The sequence below is a fragment of the Styela clava genome, chromosome 10 (genome assembly GCF_964204865.1).
Source record: "Styela clava chromosome 10, kaStyClav1.hap1.2, whole genome shotgun sequence".
Classification (NCBI taxonomy): domain Eukaryota; kingdom Metazoa; phylum Chordata; class Ascidiacea; order Stolidobranchia; family Styelidae; genus Styela; species Styela clava.
Window position 1 is genome coordinate 15,356,790 of NC_135259.1, and position 17,748 is coordinate 15,374,537.

Consider the following 17,748-nt stretch of genomic DNA (forward strand, 5'->3'; position numbering starts at 1 on the left):
TAACCGATACCATTCACTGTCACTTAGATATATAATCAGATACACCCTGATTGCTGAAAGTATAAAATGGTTTAAATTAGTCAAGTTAAAATGGATTCCAATAGCGAGGTACCACCGTAACCTGATTGTTTTATGACATCATATACGGTAATCTTCATAACTACGGCAACTTAATGTAAACGGTTAACAACAAAAATTAAAAAACAAAAGATTCTGCTACGAGAAATAAGTTCAGTTATTCATGTTGAAACTAAGTCGATTTAACGTAATCACTGAATATTTCATAAAAAATAAATTTGGGTCGTCACCACCCTCTCTTCAGATGTGAAATACAATGTTATATACTGAAGTTCTGAAAATGCACACATGTAAGAAGATAATTTGGGAAGTTCACACATTTATATTGCACTATTATCAAATATACTGGAATGTATTGGGGCTGTTACGATTCATATGGCTTTGTTTTTTATGTTTAAAGTATCCAAAGTCCTTAACTACCGTGTTTCCTCTGAAAATAATACTGGGTCTCATTTCAATTTTCTTCCGAAAAATAACACTAGGGCTTATTTTCGGGGGATGTCTTATACTCTCATTTATCAAAAACAAAATTACAAAGTAGAGAAATATGAGATTTTTAAATATACAAAATACGAAAACCGAATCAATTTACCTATAAATAACGCGTTTAATTCAAAATTTTATTCAAAATAACTACAAAACATATATTATTATCAATCATTTAAAACGTGTAGGAAAGTTTTTTTGCTATAGAATAAGTCAAACGAAAATTTCGCGTTAATGACTATGTCATATTTTAAGGGGAGGGCTTATATTAAAATCATTTTTAAAATTCAGACTAGGTCTTATTTTCGGGGAAACACCGTATTTGAACTTAAAGTGTGAACCATGATCTTAAAGAGAAATGGGATTGGCGGGAATATACCGACATGAATCCACTTGGACACATACGTAATGTGAACACGAAGCAATTTGTCTCAAACGGAGGTTTTAAAGATTGCCCGACTGCCGGTAACGTGAACTTTTGCGGTATTGTATTTAACTTATGGGCCATTCCAAGCAAAAGTTGAATTCCATCAATTTTTTAAAAAGTGTAGTGAAATTATTTTTTTTTTACTTTTGATATCAAAAGACATTGGAATTTTATTGGACTGCATTCATTTCATTGAACAATTTAAAATTTCACCCAGGTTTTTGATGGTTTTTAAAAAATGGCCTGAAATGTATAAATTTTGGTATAATTGACATATTTTGTGATGATTCCTGACACAAAGTGTTTGATTGTGGGGTACAGTTTTTTCATATGGAATTGACGCACTGGATTTAAGTTAATAAAGTTTAAATGTTTGCAGTGCTGTAGAACATTTCTTCACCCATTTAACGATTTATTACCAGAATTTTAAGAGATGATAGATGCCGCTATTCCGAAGTGGAAAAATGTCCTGTAGTGTCACGTCCTGTAGTGTCACATACAATATGAACATTATTGGCATGGATTTACAGTGTTACATTAAGTAACTTGAGCAACACATAGAGGGGTAGTTCAGCTACTGCACCAGAAAATATTATGGGCTCCTACTGTACCATCGCGAAAATTTACAGCACAACACAACGTACTGTTAGTGCATGGTGGATTTGCCGTCCTGTAGTGTCACGCTATATTTTACTATATTTTTTTTATCTACCAAGTAAGGTTGGGTGTAACTTTTGTGCAATTTTTACATATTCAATAAAGCAACTGATTGGACAATGAAACAAAACATGTAGCTGAAAATGTGAAAAATATATTGAATCTAACAACATGCAAAATTTCTGGAATTGTCCCGTAGTGTCACTTGGAATAGCCCTTATATAAAATATAATTTATTTGAATGCTATACTATATTAAGTGAGGGAATTTTTGACAGAGAATGCCTTCTTGGGATCCCGGGGTTTTATTGAAGTTGAACCTGATATTCCCTGCTATTTATCATTCACTTTGCTGTAAACAACGGGACTTTTGTCGAACAGCTGTTATATCTTCGGCTTCAAAGTTTTCGTGACTTGCATGAGTTTATATTGGTTATTCACAATTAAAACTGTATCCAATATTCAATTAATGGATTCGGAATAAATACGGCAACTTTGCCAACTAGGATTTACTAGCGTCTATGCATTATGATAATTTTGTATGACTGTAGTAGTTCTTGGTATTTCTGTGGTCGCCCGTAACTTTGCGCAAACGTGAGTAAAGCTTTGTTTCTTCTGAGTGAGTGTTACATACCTTTCCTCAGTATTACATACAGTTTAAAAAAGTCATGGAATTCTTCTTGCAGTAAAAAATTCAAGATGAATTAATATGCTTTTGTACGCTCTGATTTCTGTTGTATAATTTGAGTAATATACGCTCTCTTTCATAAATAAGCCTTACAAAAAATATACTTTACCGGTTCATCCCATTTCTAGGCCACTTTTCGGCCAAAAATTATACATGGTGGAATGGATGTATATTATTGGGGTATTAAAAAAAAAATTGAAAGTAGAATATTTTAATTTTCCGTCTCTCAATCTTTATGAAAAAGAGATGCTCTGGAGTCTCTAGCAAGAGCAATCGCTTCGTATAACAGCTGAAGTTCGTCACACAGAGTTTCGTGTCGATAAGCAATTCTAATATCTGGAACGTTCGTTCGACATATATCGTTACTTTTTGCCCCTTCGGACCTATAGAGAGGAAAATGAAGATCCAATTAGTTAATTTTTACCAGTAAAGAACAGCAAAATCCTGATTTTCATGAATTTTTTTTGAGGCAATTATACGTGAAATTTTCAATACAGTCGAACTGCATTCCTTGTTAAACTAAAAACCGACGCGGTGTTTTTCATAGAAGTGTATTTTGAATCTGACAGAAATAAATTTACCTGTACGATTCGCCAAGCCATCGTTGCTTTTCTTTATGTGAAAAACCGCTCATCATAACACTATTGCGTGCTATTTCGCACATGTCACACACACTCAGCTTCCAAACCTGGAATGTTTACTGCCTGTTATATATGTAAATGATTTTGAACCGAATCTCTGCAATTATAACTTTGGCATATGATTGGAAGGTATGCTAATGATTTTGGGCGAAATATCTGCTCTGCAAATATCATTAACAGATAAATTACTGAGAATAATGAGGGGAAGTAAAAAATATTCGCTTGAATAAATAAAATTCGGGTTTCAGTGTTTTTTATACTGAGGATATCATAAAAAACTCACTCTTGATGTTAACGGTAGATTTTATCAAATCAGTGTGATACAGTAAATTGGCAATGTTCGAACCTGTGCCGCCACCGCATATTCTTCCATCAAAGGCTCCATCGTAAAATGAAATTGAAGAGGATCGTCGGTAGAGAGACAGACGTTCAACCCTCGAGCAAAATAGTCAGGAAAAGGATTTTTATTGTATTCGAGAAACAAATGATTATTACTCAGTGGCGACATGGCGATACCGATCTGAGCTAAGTAATACAAATATTGCAGAACAGGAATCTGAATAAATAATAGAATTGAGTGATGTAAAATGTATATAAAAAGAAAACTTTCTTTCAAATATATACATAATATCCGGACGCGCACTATACGTTATCGACGCCATATAGTACGAAACGGCTGAGAAAGATTGAGGGTTATCATCGATTTAGAGCTGCAAAGGTTAGGTGCAAAACACACTTTCGCCCTGGAGTACATGGCCTAATAAAATTCTCTGCCTTGTTTGATAACTACTGTTTCTGCTATTTCTGGTACTCTCTTTTGAGTACCTTAAACTGGATCCAAAATTCACATTGTGTACAACTTGTAGTTTACTAATGATGCACTAGATTACGTCGCACTGGATTACGTCGGAACAAGGGCCTTTGAACTCGTTTTCTCGTTTTGCTTTGCCTATACAATCACAAGCAGGATTACGGTCATGAATTCACGATCTTGAAGTCAGCATTAAAAATAAGTATAGAGAATATAAAGCCAACACTCCACCTTTTTCAATACCAGGCCGTGAGAAATATTATCAGCAAGAATAAAACTTGTTAAAAGATGATCGTGATGACCAGCTTCGCCACAGTGAGGCCGCAATGAGAATGTGTTCATTCCTCTCAAACTTGAAAAACAATGAAATAGTAGTTTGGAGATGAACGAAAAAATGATGGTGTTGAGTTCGGTCGCTGTCTCGATATCTTATCATATAGGTCATAGGTTGTGCGTCCTTGATGGAAAGAGCCCCCATCGCCCCTGTCTTCGTGTACGTCTGGTGATATTAACTGCTTATACGAAGTGTATAGTTTTCTAAAGGTATGATTGGCTAATCACAGAGGAAAATTTTTAATAAAAACTATTGACATTCGTTCAAGAATGCAAAAAATCGCCCTTGGCCGATATATTGTTTAATAATGTGTTCTTGGACACAAAGTGGACATATGGATTGTTTTGCTATTAAGTTTTTGTTGATCATGTTGATATTTTCTCGTGGTTGTTATGACAAAAATCGCTTTTTTCTTTCACTAATGGACCAGTTGTTGGAGATTTTCAGAGATTAAAGATTGTAATTTTCGCTAGATAGCTATTTCATTTATTCCTAAATTTTCTATGAATCCTATAAGATCTGATATTTCATCCAAAATTTCGCTATATTTGTATTTTGTATGGAAACTCGTTTTTAAATCCGCCAAGCGTGACTGCGGTTTCCGATTTAACGCGAAGCTACGCGAAACTCTGAGATTGATCGATACCTGAAGGTGCGGTACGAAAAGTACTTTGTTCTGGATTTCGTGGCCATATATTTGAGCATCGCTCTTTGGGGTTATATATATTATTTTTTACCTAACCAGAAAAATGACTTACTGCCTCATGTGATTGAGTCTCGCAACATTAGCGTACATATAGTAGATGTAATATGCGTAGGAAGGATTTGTGTCTCGCGCCCAGCAGTCGGGAGTTGGAGAAGTCCTCTTCATGAAGCCCGGCTCCGGTTTGGATTCGTCGTCAACACTGTCAAATCCTATCACGTGTCTGAACAATAAGAAAAACAGAGGCGTCGTTAACACTGCTTTGTCGTGCCAAATTATGTATAGTTTAAATATTTCTATGACACCGCAATCTTTGCACACTTTGAAGCACGACTGACGAAGCGCACTGCTTGATATCACGATTAGGACATGGCCAGTATACGCAGATTTGGTCATGGCATTATCATTCCCATCGATAATTAAATAAAGTACGCACAGTACAGACGGAAACATATGTCGCGTAAAAAAGCAGGAAGTATACTCAAACCAGGGATGTGCAACATATTTTGTCGGTGGGTCGTGTAACTCCAGACATCAAGAGAGGACAAACAAAAAAATAGTTTTTCCATGTATACAACGAATTAAAAATATTTCACAGTGCAAAATTTCATTTATTTAACGTTTAAGAGTATACTTGAAATTTCGATTTTTACATAGTGTTATAATATTAACTTTGACAGAAGTTGTAGTACAGTAATAAAGGCAATGTGCAAAAAGGCGAAACATTTAACGCGTCGAAGAAGCATTACCAAGTACATGTTTTACATGCGAGCGTCTTTTTAAACATAAACTGTCGTATTAGGATTTCCTGCCTGATGGATAAATCCGAATTCTTACAGGGGTCATACTAAATGGCTTGTCGGGCCGGGTTGTGGCCTGCGGGCCGCCTGTTGCTCACCCCTGACTAAAATCGTAGTTTTTCAATGACAAATAGCACTCACTCTCTGAGTAACTTAGACTCGGATATTGATATTTCCTAGGTTTAATATATTTGAGAGAATTTTTGTGATGTTATTCAAAAGAATTGAAGAAACATAAGTAGTCCCTCAAATCAATAGTGTGAGTTATTCAGGTTGTAAGTTAACATATACATGTCCTTGCGGAGGTAGCTGGCTAACCTATTATTACCTCAAAAATGTATGCATAGCTTTATGTCGGTTTGGCCACAATGTAGCTTCTAATATAGGTCGGAAGACGTTGTCCAAGACATCTTGAAAAGTTGAAACAACCCCTTTAGCTTTGTAAACATCACTGAAAAAGGATTGGTGAATATCGTATATAGCAAATATTATTTATCCAATTGCTATAGCTTTATACAGATATTTCATATGAAGTTTCATATCAGATATGTTGAAAACTGTTTATCTTGTGATATTCCTATGATTGTAATTTTTTAATTCTTCCAACTTTCTTGATTTATTACAAGAAGAGAGAATAGAAACATTAAATTGATATTACTACTTTTAAAAGGACACAAGATTCCGTGAAGATGGCAGACACCGGAATGTAGTATGTGTACCAGGTTAGGGTTAGGCCATAATTTTATTCCTATTTTTCTTATTTCAGTTCTATGACGAGTTCAGGGACAAGCCAAGTGACTCCCGTAGTAATTGTGCCTAAAATTATGGCCTAACTTTAACCTGGTACACATACTACGTTCTGGTGTCCGCCATCTTGGTTCACATACTTCGGGAGTACCAAAACAGCATAGTGAATAAGTAATGTGAATGAGTCTGCCGCAGTTGCCCTAAACATTATAAATATACGTCTCTACCCGACGCAATGAATATATTATGTGATAACAGTAAAATAAAGTAAATCTTGATAAAGTGTACAAGTTCTTACTATAGACGAGGAACTTGAATTAGCCAACGTATATGAATGCTTTCAAGTTTATGCCGAGCAAACCAGTTAGCAAGGTTTTCCCATTCATCATAGCTTTTCCCGTATATTGAAATTCTCAACTCTAAATGATGATATTTTTGATCGCACAATTTTTCTTCAACTTGCTGATGAAAAGTAATCAAAGTTTTGTCAATAAAATATATCATGAAGTGTTATTATCTATAAATTATATTATGAAGATGATAACTTACTTTTATTATTTGAGCAAAGTATTCTCCACCGGTATTGTTGTCTGTTTTCAAAAATATTTCACGTAACTCTGATGCACCCATGGGACTATAGAGATTATTGAAACGATCAAATCTTTGAAACGTTTGTCTATTCTGTCCAAAGAAACACTCAAGGAAAAATCGAGAAGAAACTATTAAACACTCGTTACGAAATGATACTATATAGCATTCTTATTATAATGCAGTCGTTGACTTATATATAAAAAAAAATCATATTCAAGTGTGCGGAGGCGAAGGGGATTGCTGTATTATCTGAAATAAAGTTCTTTAAAAATGAAGGGAAAACTCACTGCATGAACATCCAACGAATCGACGTTGAGAAAAAGTGGATCCAACTTCAAGCTATCAAATACCTGCAAGCAAAAAGCAAATTATATATTAAAATACGACTATGTCGACACATAAATCTACTATTGAAAAGTAATAGTGCTACATAGTTTTCACATAACTGAGAACTTTTATAATTGAAACATATACATCACCCTAAAATACCTGCTTCAGTGTCATTGTCTTTCCATCTCGTATCAAAACAGCAGCACCGGGCTCAGTTCTCGCTTTTTCATGCATGAAACCCAACAAATGTTTCTGGCCCATACATGCCGCCGCGTGTATGTGTGTATCAACCTGTTTAAAAATACGAAGTTAGAAATTTTGACTTACATTTCACGCGGGAAGTCGACAATAACAAAAAGTGAAGTTGGATGCAATTTAAATAAATCTACCTTTCGGACATTGTAAAAATCTCTTCTCGCCGTTGTTCCTGGATTTTTCATTGCCTCTGACTCACTGACTTCGTTCAAAAGTCGATGAAGACGAAATTTTGATTTCAGGTAAGAAAGTCGATGATAACAGAATGATTTTCTATCCGACACAAAAACAAAAATTCATATGTGGGAGCAAATAATCGAAGCTTAAAATGGCACACGGGTACATACGTGTACTCAAAACAAATACGTTCTCGTAATTCTCGACTTGGTTGTCGAGATAATGGCGACAACTTGTAAGAAAATTGGGAATTTCCAAACGATCAGCGCATTTTTTCATATATGTTGTCATAAAAACGAAAATCAATCCGAACTTTCGATGAAACGCACATTATTAAAGTGATACGATTAACCACATGGAAAAATTCTTCAAGATCGCTCCAACCCTTTGAACGTTAAGCTCGACACACATTTAGTGATTGTGAACAATGTCCGTATTCGATCAATAAATAAAAACTTTTCTTGCAAGTTGGTATGACTCTCCAATAAGGAAGTATACAAAAAAAGAAACAACTTGAATAGATATTACATGATAAATCAAACAACAAATGATATGAATCTGGAAACAGTTGTAACAATTTAAATAAAATTGTAATACATTTTGAATAGTTCTGATACCGTGGTCGAAGAAATATACACTTTTACAACGATCTTATTTCTAGCTCATCATTGGATTTGAGGAAAGAGTAAGATTGTATTAACCATCAAAATTGACTCAAAGTACTCACAAGGGGCCGTCAGCTACCAAAGCATATAACAGATTTCTATTTTTGATAAATATGTCTCTGTTAATGCATGGCAGCAGAACTTCTTCGCCTGCTTCATTAGTTATTGTGATAAGTCCTGCTTTTGTTGAAACAACCAGAGACTTCTCGTCGGATGGAGTCACTACTGGCTCGGTGATGGGATCGATGAAATCTGTTATTTAAAACAAGATTTGTTCATTTGTCGTTTTATTAATCTTCCCACAATGCTGACCTTTTATTGATTTGATAATGATAGTAGATGAACATTGTATTTGTGTTTTGTATTATCTACAACAAGAATTAGACAACCAAAAGACGGGTAAAACTCACAGTCACAACTTTCTGGCTTTTTTGACTGCCAACCATCAAACAAACAAACCATCAATCAACACAGTCAAACAATATAAGTTGAAACGGTAGACGAGTTAATCTATCGAGTTAATTAAGATTAGTGAATAAGATGAATTATAGCGCTGGACCTAAATATGTTGGCAACGCAGATGTGACGTTTTGAAACAGTATGTTCTCGCGCATCACCAACTGCCTCACAAAGCCTTGTCTTGAATAAGTCAGTCTGTCAGGAGCTTATTTTTTCGCATGACAAAAGTACATATTGTACATATAAAATGAAAATAATTAAAAAAAAAAGTATTTCAAAGTGGAAGTAGACACGATAAACTAGTAATTGTTATCGAGCAGAGTCAGTCTTCTATGACTATGTGTGAGTCAACAAATCATAACATAAAATCATACTGTTGAAAAAAGCCGAATGTACCATATATACGAACAAAAGCCCGACTCTAAGATACATTTGAGCGACCTGATATTCCCAGTATCACGCGTTCAAATGTGAGAAAACGACTTACAGAGGAGAAATTACCCAGAAATTGATATTTATTCCATATTGCATACCTGGAAAAATAGGTTCTTGTGCTTGCGTTCCCGTAGTTTTAGCCAAAAATTTTGATATATTTGCTGGAAATGATTGCCTTGAAAGTCTCATGTAATGTTGCCTAGTGCCTAATACGTGAATCAAGCTCAAAGCTAGGTCTCCAATTTCCTATTAAAATAATAAAGATTTCTGGACACTAATTGACCATATGAACCGTTGTTGATGTTGGTGATCACAAGTAACGAACGGGTCGGACCTTTTCAAATTTGTAGTACTTATGTATGAAAAAAGTCGCCAGAAGGCTATTACTTTTATTTTGTTTTCATTCAAATTGAATTCTATAAGATCCGGCATTTATTTAATCCATAATTTTACTGTTTTATTCTAACACTCAGAATCTTTTTGGTCGAGCGTGACCGCCTACGTCACGGTTGTTCTTCGATATTGCGAAGTTGGCTACATTGGCTACCGACATTGAGGTTAGTTATTGAAAGTCCGTGTTCATAGTTTCATTACTGGCATTTAACAACTTGGTTTACTGCAAATAATAATAATGAGATTAATATTTTATATATACAGTTTAAGATCAACGTTCCACCCTATTTCGACGTCCCCTACTAATCCAGAATAAAATTGTCTAACTTCCACAAACTAGGATGAAGAATGACGATATAGAAATAAATGACAATATAATCCGTACTTCGCTTGCTACTTCACTCTCGACACCCGATATTAAAACTCGCTGAAAAGGAATTTCCGCTTCCACACCTATAACGTCCTGAAAACTGGTTTTTAAAACAGTTTTTGATGTTTGGGGTCGAGTGGTTGGCGCAGCATCTTTGGATTGTGACTGTTCATCAGGTTCCCTAAAATAAAATAATTACACTTGTTTGGAACATAATCGAAATAATTTATTTTACATTAAATTGAATAAATACCAACCACTGCATATCGACACATTTCAATATAAGTTTCAGCGTTAACAAACAATAATAACTGCGATTGACTTGTATCAAACTTACTTTTCGTGTTGTAATTTTGCATATATGCTGGCATCGAGCGCAGGCCTTGCATGTCTCCGCTTGTTCAGTCTTTTTCGAATTTGTTCTTCGTCTATTTCAATCGGTGTTGGGTGAGATGAAACTTCAAATGGTCTATCACTACTCTTTTTACTGCTCCACGTTTTTTGTTGCTAAACGGGAAGGTGAAAGCTTTTCATTTTTCTTCTAGCTAATCTAGCACAACCGTGATCAGTTTCACACTCGTATTTTAAATTTCTGCGCCGTATTCAATAGCAACATTACCGATTTTAAAAAATTGTAATTTTTTCTAAGTCAAACGTGTTTACAATTACAAACAAACATTTTCAAATCAATATACCAGAAACAAATTTTCAGCCATTTCCGAGAGTAAATCTGAAGCCACATCGCCGTCTTTTAGTATAGTTTGAGATTCGTTGTTTGAGCTTGCGACCAACATTCGACCTATTTCCTCGGTAATAGCAACATTCCATTTTTCTTCGTCTTCCTCTTCTTGTGGAGTTTGCTTTTTCATGTCTTCATTTGGTTCAGTTTTCCCTCCTAAGCCGATTCGAAAACAACGATAGTAAATACTTGACACTAATTTATTTGCATTTCGAAGTCCAGTTTCGTATCGCGCAGATACATTTCTTAAATCTGCGATTTTCTTTCCGCACTCAGAGTTAAGCTGATATTGTCATCTGTTTGCGCTCTTTTGTCTCGTGATAATTAATTTTTGCTTTTTTTTTGATCGCACGTTCGGGAATAAATGGCAGATGTGCCTGTTGTTTAAAGTTCCGCGACAATATTCCATATAAATGAATACAGAGTCACAATAACTTATTAGAATCAAATTAAAATCACTCGAAAGAGCACAAAAAGTTTGCGATAGTCAAAATTTTAACAGAGTACTTATGAACGCTAGCGCAAACACATCCGTAGTAAATTCTTACCGGGAGCAGTGGCAACAGCGTTCTGACCGGAACATCCGTTTCCCATCTTACAGGATTACTTGCATTACTGTCATCGTCCAAAATTTTCCGAATTAAATCTTTGGTTTATTGGTGTGTAGGTAATCTAAGTAATTATGACGTCATACATCATAACTTAGTAATAGTTGAAGATCAAAAATCCCAACAAATGATCCACAATTCGATGATGTATGAGCACATTGCGCAGACTTTTTGTTTTATTCAGCGACTCAATGTACTGCAATATCGATGAACGTTTGTGTTTAACCATTTGTATGTCAACTGTCGCTCCTAATATGTCATGTGAATATGTGAATTATGCGGAAAAGTCAACAAAATGGAATCCACGAAAAAATATATATTTATAAATTATATTTAAAAACACTCGAGTGTTGAAGTCGTCCAATGCATACTATGGTGGTTATACATGAGGCCATAATTTCTTGACTATCCAGTATGGATTTGAATATATCGTATATTTTTTAACGAGACGTTGTTTGCTTAAAAATGAGTTTCTATTGCATATAATAAATTTTTTTTAATTTTTAGTTTTTACTTTTAAAATTCTAAGATACGAAAAAGCACGAATGAATCAAATGACCTTTCCAAATATTCAAGATAAGCAATCAGAATAAATAGATTAGCAAATAGCGAAAATATGTGCTGATTTTAGAAGCCGTATAAGGAGTATTAACGGCAATGTAAGTTTATAGACATAATGATAATATCATGGTCCAATTACCGGTCGGACCGAGTATTTTAGAGGTCATTGATTTGATAAACTAAAAATTGTGAATTGACAAACCGAATCATTTTGAATTACCTATAAATCGTGCTAATATTTGCATCACTTCAATTAGTGTCCTCGCTTCTGTCAATATTTTCCTACTATGTTGACATATATATTTGTGAACTAGTTACGCTATAGCCAACACCTTAGCGAATATTAACCACGTTTGCATAAATCACATCAAATCTACACTATAGTCTAGTAGTCTGAGGTAGATAACTACCGCGCATAAGCTAAAATATAAGTTAGATGTGTTCGAATCCCTTTCTAGCAGGTATATATATATGTATATATAAGCTAGACATGAAGTTGATCCATGCAACAGTATTCAGGCAATATGTAAAAGGCTAAAACGAAATGTGTACAAAAAGACCAGAAATCAGTCAGACCAGTCACACCTCAAAATCAGGAAATTAGTGTGACTGTCAGGGCAAAGTTGTGACATTCCGATCATTGAAAAATTAAAAAAGTTCAGAGCTTGGCGAGTAATCCACTAAGGAATATATCTTTTTTGGTCAGGCCTTCAACTAGAGACAATTTATAGCAGGCTCAAAGTTATTGTTCAAACCAATAAAACGCGCTGCGACCACCACACCCGCTCAAACATGGTATCCAGTGTCATTTACTAATCATGATCTAAAAGCAAACAATTCGTGTCTAATATTCCAAAGCATTTCATGTTGCGAGCGATAGCTCAGATTATTGTTAACCAACAATTAATTCAAACAGAGCAGAGTACAGATAGGTATGACAATACTTTTGCTGAAGAGATTTTTACCAATGCTACATCTTTCATAAGTGATTTCAAAGCAATAAGTTGTTAAGAAATTAGTTAGACCACTATGTCATCGCGTGGTCGCTGGAATGATGTAACTATAGGATTCCACATTGAAAAAAGGTAAAAATAAATTTAAACAAAGTATAGTTTTCTTTCTTTGCATATGCATATTGGAACATATTACCTAACATTGTAGCACACCTGCTCAACTATTTTAATGGCAAATTTATTGCCGATACTCGATAGTAACAAAGCATGATCAAAATCTTAGCAGCAGAATGAGGTTGAGTATAGGTCATATGACTAATATATATGCCATGCCAGCAAAGTTACACTCAAAAAGAATTATCGAATGTCATTTGAATGTTCTTACCCGCTTATTATAGAAACCAGCAATATTGGAGATGATATCGTGCCCGCTGGACTGGATCTTTAAAGGACTGACAGTTTAAAATCGAGTACTTAACTACCAAGAACTATAATTTTCGAAAACAATCCATATGTCTATTTTGTGTCCAAGGCTGTAACGGACAGTATGCTATTTGCAGGCATTTGGACATGAATCCAGGGGAATTTGTTATTGGAGAGTTTTCAAACATAACCAATCAACGACGAATACGTTCTGACGTTAAAGGAAATATAATAGTGACAAATCTTCGTATTATATGGCATGAACAAAATGATATCAAAGTTAATTTATGTAAGAATATACTTTACTTCTGTTTAGTTTATATCCAAGAATTGTAGAATTTGTCCAAGTTATGTAATTTACTTTAATATGTCTGTTACTTCCAAGTGACCCACCCAACCCAAGTGACTATTTAAGAGTGAGGAATTTTATATACAAGTTTGCTCAAAGCATGGTGGCGAATCCTCAGCTTAAATTAGTAGCAGTAAGTAGCAGAGAAATTGTTATAAGTGACAATCTTATGCGCTGAGATCTATTTATAATTTTATATATATCCTCACGAAGTCAAAAGATAGCAACTGACGCTAATAATCGGAGTCAACAATAACAGGGCCCGTTGGCAATGTTTGAGAGCGAACGTTATGCAAAATCGGTGTCTCAAAACTGTCATGTCGTGCTTATCCCATACTTGTCCACTATTTAGTACACTAGTAATAAGGTATTACATCTTCCATTGTTCCCAATTCGAAACTATTATCATAGTCATGTTTAAAAGATGAGTTGGATTTTGTTGTTTCTAGCCATTGGTTTTGATTGCATTCGAGAATTCCGGAAAGATATCCAACGATCGGTGAGTATAAATATTATTTACATTTTTCGTTAAATAATTCACTTGCAAAACAGATCTACAGAGAACAGTACCTTTTAGTCGTGTATTGCATTGACTAAAATTATTTGTGGTATAAAATTTAAATCTTTTCTTTTTCTTCCCTTTTTTTTCTTTTTCTTTCAAGCGATCTTGATTGAAAATGATTTTTTTCAGAGACTACATAACGGCACGTTGTTCACTATACATGTCATCTCACAAACAGTGTTTCCCTATATATTTTTGCTTCAAGCCCTGGAGGAAAGAACGTTTACTGATCTTTATCAAGCTGTAACCAACATTCATAGGTTTGTTATCTGTTTTTGAAAACAAATTATTCATTACCAACATTCATAGGTTTGTTATCTGTTTTTGAAAACAAATTATTCAAATATATTAGAAAACAAGAGAGCTACGCACAAATATATGGACACGTTAGACCAGAGCGAATTAGTCTTTACCGGTACCTTTGACGCTACCGGTACCCTCAAAAAAGTTCTGAATTTCCAGTAGCAAGAATTTTGCAGAATCAAAACGTACAGCCAGTCATGACACTGACTAAAATCCGTGTTCCCATGGATAAAAAATAATACAGCAAAATTTTAGACGAAATATCAAATTTCATAGAATTCACGCAAAATTTTGAAATAAATAAAAGTAATAGCCTTCTAGCGAAGAAATTAATCTTTAACCACTGAAAATTTCAAAGCAATTGGTCCAGTATTCGAAGAGAAAAGCGATTTTTTAAAAACGTGTCAAAGAACAAGAACAACAACAACAACATAATATTGAAACGATCGTTATGGCCACTAAACGTGTCCAAAAACGTGTCCAATAAATTATCCTGCCGTAGATCTTTATATCCTTGTATTTATTACACAATCTCAGGAAGAGCAGAAATCGCGAAAATAATCCATTCGAGTTATTAATAATATTCTAATATAATTTCTTTTGAACAATAAATAGCTTATACTTAACATTAATTTGAAAATTATACTTTCAATTAAGAGCATATCGAACCAGCAAGATATATCGCACCCTAGTTTTGCGGGGATTAGTGATAAAAGACGGAGAATTTCAGATATTACAAAATGCAAGTATTGTTATTATTATTTGTTTTTGGTTTTGTTTCATGTCTAGAAAATAATGTGATAAACGCTCATAAAAAAACCATTTGGTGAGATATTTTATTGTTTATATATATATATACGATTCTACTCAGGAGCATTTAATAAGAACAGTGGATGGATTTTGGAATTTATCGGGAGATATGGGAAACCTTGGAAAACTATATATCACAAACATCAGAATAGTTTGGGTATCAAATATAAACGATCATCATAGTGCAAGTATTCCATATTTACAAATTGTGAGTATTAGTTGGTATTTCTATATTATTTGTGTGTCATATTTTAAACATTATTTTCAATCAATATATCAATAAACACACTATGTCTGGATTAAATAAAAAAAACTTTTGCAAACTTCCTAAAAAATAAAATCTAATCTGAAATTTTTCGCGTTCCCGAATTGCTGCATTCTCTACCTTTAATAATATATTCATGATGCGATTCTTCACGCAAAACCGAAGAAGAATTTTTGTGCATGTATGGTGTGCTCACAACTGCATTCAATGCTTTGTATTTATTCCCGTATCGAGCCTGGATATCTAACACATCCTTGCACTAATATAAAGTACGTGAAAAAACATTATGTACAGAACTACGCAATGCTATAAGCAGCAAATTATATCACTAATAGTATTGTAGTTCATCTTACAAATGATATATACTTATTGACAGAAAAGGTTAATCGTAAGGAATTCAAAGTTCGGGAGCGCAATGGCCGTCGATATCAATTGGTCTCGCGGAAATTTCGTTTATGGATTTCAGACGAGTCCACTGGAAGAGTTGAAAAAGATTACGGATGAAATCAACATTTTAATGAATGCTTATTTGGTTAATCCAATATATGGCATATTTGTGGAAGGTGGCTTGTGTGCGGTAGGTGACTAGTAAAGTATAATTCAGCAAACATTTATATCTGGGCATAGAGTTAACTGGAACCTAAGTGTAATCCTATAATTAGATCTCCTTACCTAATGGTTCGAACGGCGTACACATATCTAACTATACTCGTATGACACCAGATTACTGGTTAAACGTTCGATAAATGTTTGGTATTTATCTGAGGCTGAACTTCCACGAATAGTAAATACTAGATGAACGTAAGTCAAACTTAGAGGTTTCAACTACAGTAGGTAGCCTACCCAATTAACCTTTTTGCTAGTGAAAAAACAAGCTCATTTGTCACATTCCAGAATTTTCTGATTCAATCCGATAATAATATGAATATATTTTCCAAAATTTGAAAGCACGTGAAGACATTCGGTTTCTTTTATACCAAAATACTCAAATATAATGGGATTTCGATGCAAAAAAGAAGAGGGTCAGACCACAGAATCCGAGCGTGATTAAAAACAACCAATCTCTTTTAGGAAGAGCACAATGAGGTAATAGAAAGCACATCTGAAGAAGATGCGGAAAATGATCCTACATTTGAACAGGCCGCCCTAGAAGAATGTTACTGGGATAATAAATTATTACACGAACCTGGTCCGCCAACGTACTCTCATGAGCTGGGTCTAGCAATTGAAACTTTACCAAAAGGGAAGACAATCCAGAGCCTTTGGAATGTTTTGTGATGAGGGCAATGCCATAAATTACCATAAACCAAAGGCGTATTTAATGTCATTGTGCGCAGAATTCAAACAATCCGCCCTACCACATCGACAGTACTGTATGACTAATCGCATTCCTATTCCCTAAGTTGTAAGCGATTATAAAACCTAGCCAGTATATACATAACTCTGAAATTTCGTAATTATCGCGTTGAGAGGAAGCCTGTATTTTTTCAAATAGCGAACTAACGAATTGTCGTCCGGTTATCAGCATATGACGAGTGTGGACATAGTTATTTGTTCCTAACAAACTGATTCGAATTATCGCACTGGGGGGCAGAACAAATCTGTACCGTGAACTCAGATTTTCAGTTCTCAGCTGACATGAAATCGTGAACGTTTTGCTTGTATAAAATATGATAAATTCTCTTTGACGTTTTGATAGATTCATGCTCAAAAGATAAAAAAAAATGGCATTTTGTGGACATACAGTTTATATTTTATCACTGGGAAATGAATGAAATCCTAAAAAAGAATGAAGGCACCGAATTTCAGTTTATCCTCGATAACGAACCGTGTAGGTGTTTGATAATGGAAGTGACACATTCAGTTTTTGACGCCCTATATATCACCCGTTAGGATAATTCACTGTAACATATAATATTACATATAATTCCCTGCAATATACCTGTCTTATCTTGTTACTACAGCACCCCTCACATATATATGCTGCATTGTTTTTAACAAAGAAATATTTATCATCAAGATCTTCTTATTTTTATGATATTTCGTGGTACACGCATTGCCCAATACTTCTTCATTACGACTGTAAATGCAATCTCATTGGTTTGTTCTTGAGGAACTTGACATCACCT

General features: G+C 34.5%; 2 protein-coding genes across 3 annotated transcripts; one reads left to right on the forward strand and one right to left on the reverse strand.

Annotated features, from left to right (window-relative positions):
• Window positions 1-2,335: 2,335 nt before the first annotated feature.
• Window positions 2,336-11,446, reverse strand: LOC120338296 (AMP deaminase 3-like). 2 transcript variants are annotated; one of them, XM_039406275.2, is made up of 17 exons: window positions 11,334-11,446; window positions 10,742-10,941; window positions 10,384-10,553; window positions 10,062-10,227; window positions 9,382-9,529; window positions 8,452-8,641; window positions 7,682-7,820; window positions 7,452-7,583; window positions 7,250-7,312; window positions 6,921-7,052; window positions 6,670-6,833; window positions 5,953-6,075; window positions 4,880-5,047; window positions 4,019-4,139; window positions 3,323-3,532; window positions 2,917-3,023; window positions 2,336-2,718 (listed from the first exon to the last, which is right to left on the reverse strand). In XM_039406275.2, the coding sequence occupies exons 1-17, from the start codon at window positions 11,377-11,379 to the stop codon at window positions 2,562-2,564; spliced, it is 2,436 nt and encodes an 811-aa protein (XP_039262209.2). In that variant the 5' UTR covers window positions 11,380-11,446; the 3' UTR covers window positions 2,336-2,561. The 2 variants fall into 2 exon arrangements, with proteins under 2 accessions (XP_039262209.2, XP_077973028.1); XM_078116902.1 differs by lacking the exons at window positions 2,336-2,718; window positions 2,917-3,023; window positions 4,019-4,139 and having other exon boundaries at window positions 3,354-3,532.
• A 1,132-nt stretch (window positions 11,447-12,578) lies between these two features.
• On the forward strand, window positions 12,579-17,680 carry LOC120337502 (BBSome complex member BBS5-like). Its single transcript, XM_078116839.1, has 8 exons — window positions 12,579-13,039; window positions 13,468-13,619; window positions 14,129-14,178; window positions 14,371-14,501; window positions 15,202-15,286; window positions 15,416-15,562; window positions 15,996-16,196; window positions 16,691-17,680. Exons 1-8 carry the CDS (start codon window positions 12,984-12,986, stop codon window positions 16,895-16,897), a joined length of 1,029 nt encoding a protein of 342 aa, XP_077972965.1. The 5' UTR covers window positions 12,579-12,983; the 3' UTR covers window positions 16,898-17,680.
• The last annotated feature ends 68 nt before the right edge of the window (window positions 17,681-17,748 follow it).

Excerpts from the sequence above, each read along its gene's own strand:
- LOC120338296 (XM_039406275.2), bottom strand. The coding sequence starts at position 11,379 with ATGGGAAACGGATGTTCCGGTCAGAACGCTGTTGCCACTGCTCCCG. Across the intron at positions 7,053-7,249 it reads ATTCGTTGGATGTTCATGCA|AATAGACAAACGTTTCAAAG; the intron begins GTGAGTTTTCCC and ends TTCTTTGGACAG. Across the intron at positions 4,140-4,879 it reads AGACTCAATCACATGAGGCA|TTTGAGAGGAATGAACACAT; the intron begins GTAAGTCATTTT and ends TTGTTTTTCAAG.
- LOC120337502 (XM_078116839.1), top strand. The coding sequence starts at position 12,984 with ATGTCATCGCGTGGTCGCTGGAATGATGTAACTATAGGATTCCACATT. Across the intron at positions 13,040-13,467 it reads GGATTCCACATTGAAAAAAG|GCATTTGGACATGAATCCAG; the intron begins GTAAAAATAAAT and ends TGCTATTTGCAG. Across the intron at positions 14,502-15,201 it reads GCTGTAACCAACATTCATAG|AGCATATCGAACCAGCAAGA; the intron begins GTTTGTTATCTG and ends CTTTCAATTAAG.